General features: G+C 37.5%; 1 protein-coding gene across 1 annotated transcript in view; it reads right to left on the minus strand.

The window, feature by feature from the left end:
- Nucleotides 1-1,540: 1,540 nt before the first annotated feature.
- The window catches only part of ARHGAP28 (Rho GTPase activating protein 28), a 74,911-nt gene continuing 59,331 nt past the window's right edge, over nucleotides 1,541-17,120 (minus strand). The window contains exons 10-15 of the mRNA XM_081952540.1: nucleotides 10,734-10,816; nucleotides 9,800-9,997; nucleotides 8,953-9,096; nucleotides 5,917-6,041; nucleotides 4,478-4,542; nucleotides 1,541-2,995 (exon numbers count right to left, since the gene is read on the minus strand). Coding sequence (XP_081808666.1) covers nucleotides 2,895-2,995; nucleotides 4,478-4,542; nucleotides 5,917-6,041; nucleotides 8,953-9,096; nucleotides 9,800-9,997; nucleotides 10,734-10,816 — 716 coding nt within the window. The 3' untranslated portion in view covers nucleotides 1,541-2,894. The remainder of the gene's footprint in view (nucleotides 2,996-4,477; nucleotides 4,543-5,916; nucleotides 6,042-8,952; nucleotides 9,097-9,799; nucleotides 9,998-10,733; nucleotides 10,817-17,120) is intronic.

Below are 17,120 nucleotides of genomic sequence, written 5' to 3' on the forward strand. Positions count from 1 at the left end.
CCACAACATTATGCGAACTACTTGCCAGAGGGTAAACTGTCTTACCATTGTCCTTCTTTGGGATGAAATCTTCCAGATGCCACAAAACAGGGTTCTTCGTATTTTAGCCGTGATCATTTTGCTATTCACAGTCAGAAGTAATTAAAACAGAAAAGAAATGGGTAGGATGATGCATAATTGCACCAGTCCTAAAGGTACCACCATGGAATGAAAGCTTGGAAAGTGAGATGCCGGTCTGTCTTGCCCTGATCAAGAATCATGGCTACTGAATGATTGACAAGATCATCTGAGTTCACATGATGCCACAAAGTGTGTCAATTGACTGGGAGGGGAGATGCGTGAGTCATACTGTGTCATGCAGACAAGTTTTTTAAGTTCCATTTGTTTTAAGGCAAACATGTTTTAAGCACCTTCTCAATTTTCAGTTGAAACCATTGGGCTTAAAAGCACTAAACATTTAATAGGAACATGCAAATGATATACAATTCCTTTGGTAAGAGTTGATATAATAAAGGAACAATGCAAGAATACATAATCTAGACCAGCGATGGCGAACCTTTTTCGCATGCCACAAGTGGGGGGAGCGCAAGGGGGTCGTGTGTGGATGTGCCGCACCCATAATGCAATGTGCTCCCCCCCCAGTGCGCATGCACACACTACAGGCGTTCCCCCCATTTTTACATGCTTTGTTCGCCCTCCCTAGGCTCCAGAGGCTTTATGGAGCCTGGGGAGGGCGAAAAGAGCCTCCCCTGCCCCGCCCGAGCCCCCCCGGAGGCTTCAGGGACCATCTGGAGGCTTCCCTAATGCCTTTGGAGCACTCAAAACGACCCTCCGAGCAAACAGGAAGTCACTTCCGGTTTGCTCGGAGGGTCGTTTTGAGCGCTCTGAAGGCGTCAGGGAAGCCTCCGGACGGTCCCTGAAGCCTTTGGAGCGCTCAAAACGATCCTCCGAGCAAACAGGAAGTCACTTCTGGTTTGTTCGGAGGGTCGTTTTAAGCATTCCGAAGGTTTCAGGGAAGCCTCTGGATGGTCCCTGAAGCCTCCGGAGGGCCTCCGGGGGGCCGGGGAGGCTCTTTTCGCCCTCCCCAGGCTCCTATAAAGCCTTTGGAGCCTGGGGAGGGCGAAAAATGGCTTTAAAAAAGGGTGAACTCAGCTGACAGGGCAGCGCCTCTCGTGCCCTGACAAATGGCTCCGCGTGCCACCTGGCCATAGGTTCGCCATCACTGATCTAGACCATAACGCCATTGACCTGTGCCTCATTTTGAAATAATTCAGATTTAATGGACAAAATAGACTAGCTCCACGTTTTATCTGAATTTCAAGCAGCAATGATCTTTGCCTAAAACAATGAAGTGAATCTGTTGTTTGGCAAAAAGGTTTCCTGCTTCCCTTCAAAAGGGGTATTTACAATTTTATCAGTAAAATGTTTTTACTGATAATTATTTTATTTTTATTTATTTATTCCTTTTCTTGCCACTCACCTTTCTGTCATGCTACTTTCATATGTTTTCTCATACGTGAACATGTACAACATTTAAAGGACACTCAGCTTTAATAGGCATTGATTTAATCAAGAGTTATATTTTATGTAAACTTCAAAAAGAAATCATTTTCCATAATATATTTCAAACATCAAGCAAAAGAAATAATAAGAAAATATATTTTGGACAAGGAAGACAAATAACTCTCTGAACTGGTACTTGCAAAACCGCTACAAGTAGTCTTCAGCTTACAGCCACAATTGAGGTCAAAATTTCTGTTTCCAAGTGAGATAGATGTTACGTAAATTTTGTCCCATTTCTGACTGTTCTTGTCACAGTTAAGTGACTCACTAAAGTTGTTAAATTAGTAACACAGTTGTTAAGTGAATCTGGCTTCCGCATTGACTTGCTTGTCAGGAGGTCGCAAAATGTAATCACATGACTCCCCCAAGACATTGCAGCTGTCATAAACATAAGTCAGTTGCCAAGAGTTCTGAATTTTGATCATGTGATCATGGGGATGGAGCAATGGTTGTAAGTGTGAAAAACGGACGTACGTCATTTTTTTCAGTGCCATTGTAACTTAAAATGGTCACTAAATGAACTTGCAACTCGAGGACATCCTGGATGAACATGGTGTGGATATTAAATTTTAAAAGAACACTTTGTGAAGTATCTAACTACATTTACATTTTTTTCTTTATATAAAAGGGGAGAGGAGTTTCAACGTATGTAGGTTTGTTATTGGTATACCATTCAAAATATTGATACTGTATATTAAAATTGTGTTAGCTTTACAATAATGGGCGAAGCCAGAAAAAATGATAATTTTCTTGCAATTCTATGTACTATTTATATTCATATACAATACACTAAATATACTTTACACAGTAGTTTTCCTTCTCAGTGGTAGCTAGCAATAGGAACTGAATCACAGATGTAATAATATTTCACAATTAAAAAATTGTTTTTGAACAGGAAAAAGTTATCATAGCATTCTGGCCATCTGCTCTTAATTTTTGCTTTAAAAAATTCTATCCCCTTTATATTGAGAACTTTACTATTAAAATGTGATTCTTGCGTCTTGGGATGCCACTCTACAGCTTCCTCCTCAGGGGCATTGGGGGACAAAAAAACAAGTTTCTTTTCTGTTAATGTACGTTTCAAATTGTATTCTTTAACCGTATCAACTGTACCAATAAAACCAGTAAAAATGTATTCACTAAAAATAAATTATTATTATAACAAACTATTAACCTGAATTTCTCTCAGGTTCTATAATACTTGAGGATAAAGGGCTTGTTTATGTTTAAAAGATACAGAGTACACCTTCTTTGGCTTTATTATGGCTCCTGATTGGAAGACTTTTGCGCTGTTCTTTTCAGATTAACCCAAACACGCTGCCAATATGTCTTTAAAATACGGAACTTCTTTTTTCTTTAATTACCCACTCTGCTTGAGGATTGGCACGGTACACATCCAGCATATACGCATCTGGATCCAAACAATGCTCCCCTGAAAGAAATATCAACTATTAAAAAAAAGTAACCTTTGAAAAAATTCCTTACATTTAGGATTAAGCAAAGCATTTAGGACCAGTGAAGTATCCCTTCTTGAAGTATTAAAGCAGCCACCACTTTTAGAATAGAATAACACAGTTGGAAGGGACCTTGGATGTCTTCTAGTCCAACCCTCTCCTCAGGCAGGAAACCCGACACCACTTCAGACAAATGGTTATCATTCACAACTTCTGGAGGCAAGTTGTTTCACTGATTACCTGTCAGGAAATTTCTCCTTAGTTCTAAGTTGTTTCACTCCTTGATTAGTTTCCACCCATTGCTTCTTGTCCTACCCTCAGGTGCCTTGGAGAATAATTTGACTCCCTCTTCTTTATGGCAACCCCTGAGATATTGGAACACTGCTATCATGTCTCCCCTAGTCCTTCTTTTCATTAAACAAGACATACCCAGTTCCTGCAACCGTTCTTCATATGTTTTAGCCTCCAGTCCCTAATCATCTTTGTTCTTCTCTGCACTCTTTCTAGAGTCTCAACATCTTTTGGAGAACTCATGTGATGCTTAACCTTGGTGTTCAATGTAGGATGTCTTGAGAATCTTAGGCTTTGAGAAATATATATATATTACAATTCTATACACTGACTGTGTAAAAGTTAGTGTGTAAACAGAAAATAATGCAGTTGCCAACAGAGAGGACAGATCTTAAGACTCAGCAGGTAGCTGGCACACTGCCTTTGATCTTGAAGAATAGTTTAATTATAAACTAAAAAAAGCAATTATGGTGAGTGTTTTTTTCAGATTACATCATGTCCTAAAATCACTTAGTAAGTCCATTTACGTCCTCCAAGATGCTCTAATTTACAGTATTGAAATAAGCACTTGGTACAGGGCACTTATGCAGGAAGCAATTAAGACTTTCAGAACATCTACCTTAGTGGGATCCCATATTCATATCTTGTTTTATAAAGATAAATAGATTAGGTACTAAAAGGACTTTGAGCAATAATACTGTGTAGCCCTATCATACTTGCTACACATTTTATTTAGCTGGACCTACAAAGGTAGCATCAAGGACATCATTGCTAGTAAAAGGTAAAAGGTAAAGGTTCCCCTCGCACATACATGCTAGTCGTTCCCAACTCTAGGGGGTGATGCTCATCTCCGTTTTAAAGCCGAAGAGCCAACATTGTACGAAGAAGTCTCTGTGGTCATGTGGCTGGCATGACTAAATGCCAAAGGTGCATGGAACGCTGTTACCTTCTCAGTGGGAATTACCGCCTCTATTTCTCTACTTGCATTTTTATGTGCTTTTGAACTGCTATGTTGGGAGAACCTGGGACAAGTAACGGGACCTCACTCCGTTATGCAGCGCTAGGGATTCAAACTGCCAAACTGCTGATCTTTTGAGCTCAGCATCTTAGCCACAGAGCCACCGCGTCCCATCCAAGTTGCTATTATTGAGATTTAAGTAAGGACTTACCTATATTTCCTCCAATTTCATATAAACTTTGGATTGGCATTTTCAATTCTTCTGATGATCCAGATCTAAGAATTGAAAAAGAAAGCATTGTAGTAGCAAAGAGATAGGTTTCTGATTAACTCTGGAATTAAACCTCTCACTATGTTGTCTGGGATCCTAAAAGCGCCTGGAAAGAATTACATCTGTTATTTTTGTACAGAACCATTTAATCAAATTAACTATTTTGCAATTGTAGTGCTTCTATATAAAATGGAATTGCTGCTACAAATTTAACTTGAAGTCTTCTGTGAAGAATCAACAGTATACTGTACCTAGCTTCATCCTATTTATTTCATAATCTGATTGATTTATAGACCTCCCAACTCCAACATGATTCTGGATAGCTACATTTTACAATTAGAATGAAATTCTGTGCTAATTTCTGTCAAGTGTTTCTGGTAAAGTGAATGTAACATTATGCAAATTCTAGCTGTACATTTTTCTTCAAGATTCACTACATTATATTAGATTCTTAGAAAAAAAAATTCAATTGTTTGGCATACGTATTGGAAACATGCATCTTTCTCTTTAATTACAAATTACAAAGAACCGTAGTACATACTTTAAGCCTTTCTACACTGGTAGAGAAGATACCCACCTTCATAGACTTTGCATCAAAAGAAAGCTCAACTTTCAGCACTCTTCTGCCTATGGAACACTAGTGGGTGTAGTGATCTATGGACCCAAATCCCTGCTAATATAGGCTTGAATGGAGGGAAATTATGCTAGCTTTGGAACTTGTAAACTTATCCAGCTCTCATGAAGGGTGGGAAGCAATGAACAGTGGGGAAAAAAACAATGAAGTTGTAAAGCCATAAAAAAGCCATATGAAAATTGTCTACCTGCTGTCTTGTCTATGAACATCTAATTGGACCTTGCAAGTGGCATTTAAGAACCATAGGTTTTCTCTTAATTGCTCTGCCTGTTGAGAGGAAATGCTGTTCAGAGGGCCAGCACAAAGCTAGTTTTCTTAGCTGAGCCAGAGAAACTATAATTAAAACCAGCTTGTTGTAATTTTTAGATTCATTCATTTTAATACTAGCAGTTTGTGGGGGGGGGGGAAACACTGGTGAATGGGTCTCATTTGTGTAACACTTGGCTTCAGCTGTACTAGAGCAATTCCCTTTTTGTTTCCCTTTTGTTTCTTGGCTAGGAGCTCAGTTCCTAAAGTTAGTAAACTTGGAAATTATGACATGAACAAGTGAATGAAGCTGTAGATTAATGCTCTGGCAGAGCAATCACATGGATGCTTTCCATTAATAATGACCCATCTTAGGCTCGCATATTAACTAGAGTCAAATACAAGTTCAAGCTTTCTTTACTTCTTAAACAAGATAAAGTCTACTTGAACAATGAAACTTGAATCTGGGTTAGTTGCCCATTGTTCTGCTTCTACTTGCCTGTTTTCACAATAAAATCGTGCCACAATATCTTTTGCTTTTGTTTGATTATTTGGTTGAATTGCCATAGAAACTTTTGAATGCAATGGAGCATGGACTCTTATCACACCTTCAGGTATATCAGACTACAAAAAAAAAAGAGAAACAAACAATTTATCAAAACCACTATGGTATTTAACATATATTATAGTATGATTATAAACCACTATGCTATATACTGAATTTTCATGCCTCCTTTTACTTATGGCAACTTTTTCTCCAGTACAAAGCCAATCCTGGTTTGAATACTTTCAGAAAAGACCAACTCAGAGAAAAATGCTGCAAAGCAAGAGGTAATACAGCAAAGGCAGAGCATTTTCACTTCAGAGCATTTTCGCACAGCATTTCACACTTCCAGGGTTTTACGGGAACAGCTACTATACATCTTAAAAACCTATATAAGATTTTATTGGGATGCAGAGGAGACAAGTCAGTAAAAAAAAAAATCCCGTCTGTCTCTGCCACTATTGCTAAATTTATTACCATTCAAAGATTACCTACAAGAATGGTTGACATACAAATTAAAACATAGTTTTTTTAAAAAAAGTCACAAAAAATGTAAAAATGCACTCTCAATAAACCCTAACCTGAAATCAACTTTACCAAATAATTATGTATCAGTCTTCAAAACCTTCCCCTCCCCCACCACTGCAGAGGTGGGTTCCTACAAGTTTGGACCGGTTGAGCCGAACCGGTCCGAACTGGTAGTGGTTTGCTGGCTTGGGTTGCCAGAACCGGCAGTGACCCAGGCCTCCCATGCCTCCGAACCATTTCCCGGTTGGCACGGCATGTTTTTTTTTATTTGTTAATATTCTGCGCATGTGCAGACCTATTTATGGGCAACTGCGCACGTACGCAAGCTTCGCTCATGCATGCGCGCAAAATTGCATGCGCACCAAACCAGCAGTAATGCTGGCAGCAACCCAGCCCTGCCCCACTGGCTGTATTTTTGTATGTCACATAAAAAAGGAAGATTAAAAGATTCTGAAACTAAGCTAAACAAAGGATTGAAATTAAATGTAAATGGAGGAAAGTGGTCCAAGTAGGAGGGGGATCTAAGACAACTCAGCACAGCCAGCTGGGACAGCCTGCTCACCATGGCCAAGGCCCATCTGCCAACTCACCGACACGAGGTCATTGCAGGACAACTCAACATGGGCAATTCGCTGTGGAGACAACTTGCTGCTGGTGCTCAGATGGAGAGCCAGAGGAGTGGCCAGGCTGGCAAGTGAGTAAGCAGGTGGACAGAATGAACAGCTGTGGCAGCAATGAGGGAGGGTGGGAACCTTCACTTCCAAAGAATTGTCCCCCCATGTCGAGTTGTCTTACAATGAACTGGTGGCAGAGAGTTTGCAGAGGGGACTTGGCAGTGGTAAGGAGACTGTCCCCAGCTGACCGAACTGAGTTGTCCCATTTTGCCTCAGAGGGCCATAGTAAGTTTACTTTTTGCTTGCATGTGGGCTTTTGAATAATCCTTTTGTGTTTGCAGCTGTAGGAAAAATCAAGATACCTAATCAAGAAAATTTCAGGATGTGTAGTACAGCTATTATATTACAGCATTATTGCAATCTCTTATACTGAAGCAAGGACATAACAACACAATAAATTACAATAAATGCAAGGGATAATTGGTTTATATAAGGTTTATATCATTCAGAGTTTAGGGACATTCTTTGAAATGCAACAGCTTTACATACAAGATGTCCAAGACTCTGCTATATATGTACAAACTTTAATTGAGGATCTCAATAGATGTGCATCTCAATAGATGCTTGAACTATCTTTGACCAACTATCTTTGTCATTATATATGTAACTTTGAGATTGTTTCTCTTGCTCATCTGGATGTAAGAGACTAGTGACCACAAGTTAACAATTAACTTTAGAAAATAATTGCTGGATCTTTTCCAATGGTATATTGACCAAATGGTATATTGACCATTTACACAGTGTGCTAAAACCATATGTAAACAGCACAGCACAGATCCACTGTGAACAGTTTGAGCATTCCTGAATAAGCTCGGAAGTCCCCTGTCCCCCGAAGCATTATCACTCTACTCACATAATGTGATGGCATATAAAATAAATTATCCACTTAATGAGAATTTCAATTGTAATTTGATGGCACAAAAAGGCAGTAATATTATTACTGAAGTTAATACTAAAGTAAATTGCTGGCTGAAAGGTAGTTGCAAATACAATTTGGCCTTACATTAGGTGCCTACAGATGTCCAATTCTTTTTTGAAAAGTATCAAATTAAAATAATTCAATTTGTAATGCTTGCTTCCAGTCCTTAACACAATTAGTGCCACTGAAAGAAAAGGACAACTACTTAACAGTTTATTTTCTCTTTCTGGGGATGCACAATTTAGAATTTCTGAAAACTAACATTTATGCTAAATTCACAAACGTTTAGCTTACTGAGCACTATCAGTTTCATCTATGATGGATGGAAGTATCTTCTGTCAATCAGCACAGGTTTATAGCCTTGCTGTAAATTTGGTCATAAATTCTAGATTTATCGTTTATGAAATGTTCATTCATAAACAGGAAAAATCCATCCACTGGAGGTGTCTAAATAGTGCATGGCAAACAGCTATTTCACTTATAGCAGAATATCATACCTGCCTCCGAAAAAGAAACTCCAATAACAAATGTAATTCTAAAGTACAGAGGCATTGCTTAAAAAAGGAAAAGGCAAACTTCTAAAAAGGTAACCACTAGACTAACTGCTCTTCATGGAGCTGTCTTTAGTTAAGTTTTATTCTTTAAGTAAAACTAATGTAGATAGTATTAGCACTTGTAAATAAATAACTATGTGCAAATATAAAACTTTGGCACTTAGGCAATTGTAATCCATAGCACTTAGATTCATTCTATAATGACTAGTTAATCTCCTCTGGATCCCATTATATTATTTCATTTATTTTATTGCAAATTATTTGGAATCTATGCTGGTTTGTTTAAGAAAAAATATTTTCTTAATAAAATAACAACCTCTGTTCTTTCTGGTCTCTCCCGGTCCATAGTTTTCCTTCTCAATAGTTTTCTTACACCCTTGTCAAACATGAGCTGCTTTTTCATATTGTTCATTTCAGCCTCATTCATCTTTCTCACTTGAGTAATCAGAAATGTTGGGACCTACATAAAAAATAAAATAAAAGGAAGATAAGTTTACATGACAAATAGTTTTCTGAGTGTCATCAGAATAATAAAGGCAAAGAGTTACCCTGAGGTAAGATGTACAGCCAATGAATGAATGAATGAATGAATGAATAGCAATAGGACCAGTCGCTTTCTTTCAGCCCTAGAAAGGAGACCCTTCTGAAAAATCTTGTTAAGAAAACTGCAAGGAGTTGTCCAGGCAGTCTCTAAGAATTGGACACAAGTGAACGAGGTTAAAAATAATTCTATAGCTCCAGAACCACCATTTTACAAGTACTTTCACAAGATGAAAACATATGTGGTTTTTCATCTTGGTGCCTGCTATTTTCATGGCTACACATATCAGATTTTATTTGCATCTATACCATTCACAAGTACTGCCATGGGCAGAAAAGTATGAAAATAACAATACAGGAATCTGTGATTTATAAATGTGGTATTATTGAATCAGGACTCCTTATAAATTCTCATAACTTCTAAATACATGGAAAAAGCTTATTACTATTGCGTGGGAAGGCATGACTTTATTGAATAAACACCTAATTTAAACATAACTATCAACTTTATCCTGCAAGGCAGCTACCTTTATATGGGTATAATTTCTAGATATTTTAAGGGAAAGTATGTGCAAGAAAAAATGGCAATACTATTTAATGGTAAAATTGAAATCATTGCTTACCATCCATAGGATATCTTGGTATTTAATCAAAAGCCTTACAACATGAGCAGTGGTGGCTGCTGCTAGCATCTCTTCTTGATTGGCATGTTTGCCTTTGTAGATGAAGAGGTTTGGGGCAACAATCATGGAGACATTCCATAAAGTCATTTTATTTTTATTTTCATTAGCAACTACCTTCTTCAAAAACTGTAGAAGGGCCTAAATAAAAATCAACAAAACCACTGATATTTATTGATAAACACTGCTGTTAATTGAATTATGTAAAAAAAAAAAATCTTCCATGGAATTAAATAATGCTGGACTATATTTCCCAAGAAACTGCTAATGACTGTATATAATAGTATAACACTATATATTTAAAATATTTTAATTCTGCCAATTTGAAATCAAATTGAAGAAATTATAAGGCAGATGTTTCTTTATCCATCAATGTGTCACTCATCTCATAAGATGATCGAAGCTATCATTACAATTGTACAAATTGAAGGTTTGTTGTACAAATTATTCCATTTGGTGTATATATGCCAGTACCAAGGGTTACCTACCAAGCAACCAAGTGTGAATCACCCAAATATCCTATATGATTGTCAATTCAATTTAATAAGTCCATTTGATTTGAAAAACTGAAGTTTCACTCAGTCTCATTAAGTACATTTATAAAGCATTTTTCCTGAGAATTCAGAGAAAAGGTTTGGTGCTCCATAAATCATAGATACAACTCTGCTAGTCTTTTCACTTCAAACAGAGCTTTATGCAGAAATGAGCTGGGAGTTGTGGAATCTGGCAGTTCCAGGCTGAGGAAATTGCCTAAGGACAAGAAAGTGGCAGATTTGTTGAGGGCTTTGGGGGATTTTATTTATTGCATTCATTATTGAATCATGGGAACATGATCCAATTTAGATTAATGTCAAACCCTATTGAAAAATATGCCTACCTTGGCTGCATCGCGACTAGTTTCGGGAAGAAGCATGATCAGCAAATGCAAAGCCTGAAGCTGCAGTTTGGTGTTGGAAATTTCTAAGAATAAAAGATCAGAAAGTCTGTAAAACAACTGAAGTGGGCTACCTGGTAGGAATCTAGCATATAAAGCTATGGTTTTCAATGAATGTCATAGGTAAGGATTAAAGGTACTTGTCCAATAGGAAGATAAATCAAATAAGAAGTAAACTTCAAGGAATAGGACATTAAGGGAAAAAGCTTTCCCTTTCTGTATGGTTTTAAGCTGTGGCAGAGATGTACGTCCAATAATATGTAGTTTTTCATTTTGTTAAAATCTTAGCTGACAAGCTGTTACCAAAATTATCCTCAGTGAATGGGTTTAGTTCTTTTTAGGCATGTTGACTGTAAAGATTCTATGAATTCATAATACACTGATAAGTTCCCAAATGTTTGAAATAGTATAAGGTCTCGTCCTTGAGCAGCAGATTGAACTAAAAGACCTCCAAGACTCCTTCCAAATCTGTTATTCTGTACATCAAAATCTTCACGGTTCATAATTTGCATCTAAAACCAAATCTGTACAATAATGTTTATATCAAGGACAACTCTACAGAAAAAAGTACCTATAGAAAGACATTGTTTGTGAAAATTGATTTCAAAAGGAAATAAATAATGGAGACAATCTATATAAATAAAAATATAATGTTTGTTCAAAATCTCAAATCTCTTCACTGTTTGCTTTGAAATTTTAACACAACGTTGCATTCGACTACGTGCATGTTTTTATATATGTATATTATATAGATGTCACAGCTGTGACAGGTAAAAACATGCTTTTTTGCAAAAACATGCTTTTTTGAAAACCAGCACCATCTGCTGGACGTAAAAGCAACACCCGCTATACCATAGCGTTCATTTCTTGAGTATAGTATATTCGGAACAGTTCGGCCTCTCTCCAGCTTCGTTCCAACGGTCCCTTTATATGTGTGGCTGGGCTGCGGCTGCACCCTTTCCCCTTTCCGCCCCTCCTCCGATGAGCTTCGCCATTTCCACCAAGGGGAGCCGAAGCCTTTCGGCCTCCCCTCCCCCTCTCTCTCCTTCCCTCCCGCCAGGTCTTTGTTGTCTGCGGCGGGGCAGCGCCTGCCCGATCCCTTGGCCGCCTCCTCCCACCCTTAAGCCAGCCTCCCCCCGCCCAGCCCAGTGGAGCTCCAGAGGTGGAGGCGGAGCATCTCCTCAGCCCGGCCAGCTGCGCACACTCTTCACCCCCATCACAGGGAGCCAGCTACGGACATGCCAAGGCGGCTCCAATGGACCGGCGGCAGTGTCAGCCTGAGAAGCAGTGGGGCTGGGGCGGCCGCTGGGTGCCCCGTGAGGCGCCGACTGCAGCAGTTACGGCGTCTCTGGGTGGGGCCGTGGCCAGCGGGGGCTGCCTCGTGTCCACATCACCAGGAGTGGCTCCTTCCTTCTCCTCCTCCTCCTGCTCCCCAGGGGATGCCGGCCGCCTCCTCTCGCCACCACCGCTGAGAGAAGCCGGGTCTGGGGCAGCAGCCACCTCCTCCTCCTCTCCTCCTCAGCTTGGCCAGGCCGGGGCCTGTGTGAGCATCTTCTGTGGCGGCTCTTGCAGGGGCCACCGTGGCTCACTTCCATGCGGGGGCCGCCTCTGCCGGGGGACTTGCACTTTCTCTTTTCTTTCTTTTCCATTTAACCAGACTGGGCCACAGCAACGCGTGGCCGGGTACAGCTAGTAAGTAATAAATATATTTATCATGGTGGAATAACAATATGTACAATGGCACAAGATTAGTTTACATTTGGGAGAATAAGAGCCTGAACAATCTGTCAGATTTGTTCTATTCCTGCGTTTTAAAGTCATGAGACCTACCATCTGAAGTGACATCTGATCATTCTTGTGTCTCTTCTTTAATGTTTGAGTCCCTAATCCATTTAACTTTTAAATGTTTAGGTTCAGATTATGTTAAATATAATTTTGTAATCAGTTAAGGGAAAATTTTGATAGTGCAAAGTGAAGTATCAGATATCAATAATTTATCAAATAAATCCCAGGAATGCCCTAAGGGCATGTGTAAAATTTTCTTAACAAATAAAATGGTGAAGATAGTTGAAAACAAAAAAGCCTCAGTAACATGGACGTGGCAAAGAGTAACCTAGGTGGTTAGAAAAAGTATTATGGAGCAATCTCATTACTTTACTTTTTCAGACATTGTGCCCATCGAAAAATATGGCATATGTAGGATGATTATTTTCTATGGGCATCCAATTAGATTCATTCTACATCCAAGTTTGCCTACTGGCTTCCTGCAGGAAATCTACAGCTCTTACAATTTGTTGGATCTACTGTGCAATCTCCCTTTAAAAATTGGCAATACACTGCATGCTTTTTAATGCCCCACTAAGAGAACTATTTTTAGTCTTAGCTAAACTCTGTTCTATTATTAACAATGTTAGAATTGAATGTGTTAATAGCTGTAGCTTGTCCACACGCTGGCACAAGTCTTAATTATTTTGCAGTCTTGCCTGGGAGGAAAATAAATAAAGAAAAACAGACAGGATTGTTTTGATGGCATCAGATGAATAGTCTATTCAGATTGGGACATTCTTCTGGGGCCAAAAAAAAAAAAATATATCAACATGATTGCATTTTGATATCTTTTAATCCTTCTGTCAGAATGGTCTAATATAAATTTCACTTTCTTGATGTGTTTACTAACCTCTGGATTATTGTAATGATAATAAAAATGTGACAACCCATAACAAAAGTATTTGATAAAGCAATAATTAAAAAAAATATTATTTTGTAGTTCCTCATATGCTGCAGATTCATATTCAAGACGAGAGGATTTTTTTCACACCTGAGACTGAATATGAATGTACTTAATTTCTATGCACTATTGGTAATCCCCCCCCCCCATTTATTTATTTAGTCAGTCTCAAGTGTGCAGCATTATATAGTGTGGAAAATGTCTGCTTGGGCTATTAAAATACTATATCCTTTACAAGGAAGCCTTGTCTTTTGAGATTCATTCTCTGCATAGCTGATATTATCCGGGTCACAAACAGGCCATTTTTCATTATTGCTTGCCAATCAGTTCTTTGATGTCTGAAAAACCATAATTTTTAGTTCAAAGGACCTCTGTATAACATAATACATCTCTGTCTTGATATCTGAAAATAGTTCATTTCAGTACTTTATCTTTCTAAAAGCGGAGTGGCTCTGCCATTTCTTATAGCAGATTTAAATCTTGTCTGAATAACTTCAAGCAGTTCTATTCATTAGCTATGCTTAGAAGTTATTCTTGAACAACATATGAAACAAAACTGGTTATCCAATTCTGTTACTGACCATGGAAAATATTGCCCTGACACTAAACTATTGCTATTGTTACTGAAGGCCTTGGAATACGCAGTAGGGTTGAATGTTATCAATTATTTTAATTTAATTAATGATTGGATTATTAAATGTACAGCGGTCCAGTCTGTAATTTTTTAATAACTCTATCATAAATACCAGTTCCATCTAGATATTATTTATATTTTGTTTGTTTGTTTTATTTACCGTTATTCTCTATTTTGAAGCTAGGGCAGTTTAAGTGGCTATTAAAAGCAACAAAAACAATAACCTTTTTAATGAATCCTGAGGTGCTTTACACTGAGGAGTGGTACATATATGCTCTCCTTATAGTCTCTTAAGAATAAAAGACCATGAATAATGCTTGCAGAGCTATTTCCAAGATCTCAAAATTAGATTAGGCACAAAGTACTCATGTAAAACACCACTACAATCTGGAAATGATTTTGGAGAATAGAGTAAAAACTCCAATTTTCACTGATGGGAAAACCATATTTCCTAGAGGGAAATGATAATCTAACCTGAACACAGTTTTGCAGTTGGTTGAAAAAATCTTAAGTGAAGCATTGTAAAATTCCTTTTGCTAAAATCCAGACAGAACCACAAAAATCTGTCTCTGTTAAATCTGGCTCCTTGCCCATTGAATGAATCTAAAGCAAGACATCTTTCATTCGGTGTCAATACATTTGATTTCTATGTCCTAAGACAATGCCTTTGCATCTGTCTCTATTAAAATTAATTGTGTTATTTACAGCCCATTTATTTAACCTGTCAAATTCATTTTGAATTCTACTTAATATTAATAAATCCTTGAGGAACCATTGTTAAAATGCTGTTTAAGAAGTATTTGTTGAAGCCTTTAATTGTTGTGACACCCATGGTATAACCTCCTTATGCCATGTATCATAAGTTACTTCATCATATGCTTTACTATAAATCACTCTGAGGTACTTGCATTGACTACCTTAGGAGGCAGAGATAACAATAATTGCGAAGCTTTCTAGTCCTGAAGCACTTCGAAGTCTATGAAGACTTTGAACCCTCCCAATTCAATCTGCTAGTTGGAAGCAGAATCCATGTCCCTTCATTGAATCTGTCTCAATGACTGATTTAATCAAAATGTCATCAGTTTGAAAAATAACAGGGATAATTTATCATTCGCCATCAGTTTATATGAAAGTACTGAATTATACTAGCAGAGGATTTGTAAATGGCATAGAAACAACATTGTCTTTCTAACCCAAAGTAAAGGGTATAAGGGAATTGGTTGGTATCAATTCCTGGCAGTTTATTTTAATCCTGTGATACAGACTATCCTGACTCAACCAATTATCTCACTGAAATCACTGGCAGTTTTGGCTTTGGCAGGGAATTTATATCCTGCATGGATGAAAGTATAAAAAGTAGATAAGGGACAATACAATACAATAATAAACAACATGGAACTGTCTCCCAGATGCTCTTATTTCAACAGTCCAAAAAGTGTGCTTTTTATTAAAGGAGACAAATGCCACATAAATGAAATAGCGTAACATTTTTGTCTGTAACAGATTCGCACCAGCAGAACTGGAGTCATGAAAAATTAACTGTTTTTAGATGATCAGTAAAAACGTTTTAAAAATTCAAAGAAATATCTTTAAACAAAGCTGGACTTTAGGTAATCAGATCTGTAATTCTCCCTAAAAACCACCTATTTGTGCCATACTGACAGTCTAAAAAAATTATAGACTAAGACTGTGCACATTTTAAAAGTACGATTTCTTTGAATAGTTTTAATTAAAAATAATTTGAGCTTACAACATTCTTCTGAGTTCAAAATGAGTTGCTCCCACTATATCAGAAGTGTTTTAAGGCTGAAGCAGCTCTGCTTTTATTATGAAACAGGGATTTTGAGCTGAAAATGTGGTTATTACAAGCTTGAAATGTTCTGAGGGTGATAGAGCCTGATATAAATGCAAAGTAATATTTCAAACAAAATAAAGGTTTTTTAAAAAAAATAATTTTTGTTTGGGCAAAATTCATTGACTTCCGTTAGCATTACACAATTTTTATTTCTTCATACCATACAAATTAAATTGTAACTGTAATTAAAGTAAAATTATATTTCATTAAAACAAAAAGGGGGGGAAAACCACATAGACTTTCATAGAATTATATCACAATTAGCTAAATATATGAATGGAAATAATTAGTATTTTTATTTAAAAAATAATTCAGACTGATTGAAATACAGCAGTTCAGTATGGCTTTTCCCATTCGCTTAGCTATGGTATTATTGAAGTGAAATGTATCATTTCAGCTCTGCTCATCATTAGCCCTTGGAATGTCATATAACTTACAATAGCACTGGAAATCACTGAATTATACAATGACAACTGTAAATAAAATAATCTATTATTAATGAGCAGGATGGAAAACAAAATATTGATAAAAGGGTGCATTTTTGTGTACTGATATTAGCATACTGAAGTTTTAATTTTGAAAGGTATTCTTTGTGAAGTACCATGCTCTCTTGCTTCTAAAGAATAAACTGGCACATTATTTCTCTGCAGGTTGCTCCAATAGCTTCTTCCAGTGCTTTCTATAGGGTGTTGGAAAATGCTGCCAGAGACTTCTACTCATGTGTGCTGCAGGTCTAGAAACCGGAGTGGTGTTGGAATGATGTAAAACACGCCAGTGAGATGAGTTCTTTCACTTTTGTCTTTTGACAACTGAAGAGCATTGCTTCACATCATTGTATCACTATTGTCATGTTGCTAGATCTAGCAGCATTGGGCCACTAAACTGCAAATCCGGCTCAAATTATGCCTTGGTTATACACTGAGGCAAGTCATTTTGTGGGTTGTTTACTTTTGGCTTATCATGATAAGAAAGAACTGCAGTCCTTTGCCCGTGACTGTGGAATAATGAGATGTTCGTAACTTAAATTATATAGATTATTTTACAATACTGTAGATTTGTCACTTTCTATTAATAAACTACTTATACATTTTTCAAGTTCTAAATATTATGAAC

Source organism: Natrix helvetica, assembly GCF_964273705.1.
Source record: "Natrix helvetica genome assembly, chromosome: 4".
In the NCBI taxonomy this organism is placed as follows: domain Eukaryota; kingdom Metazoa; phylum Chordata; class Lepidosauria; order Squamata; family Natricidae; genus Natrix; species Natrix helvetica.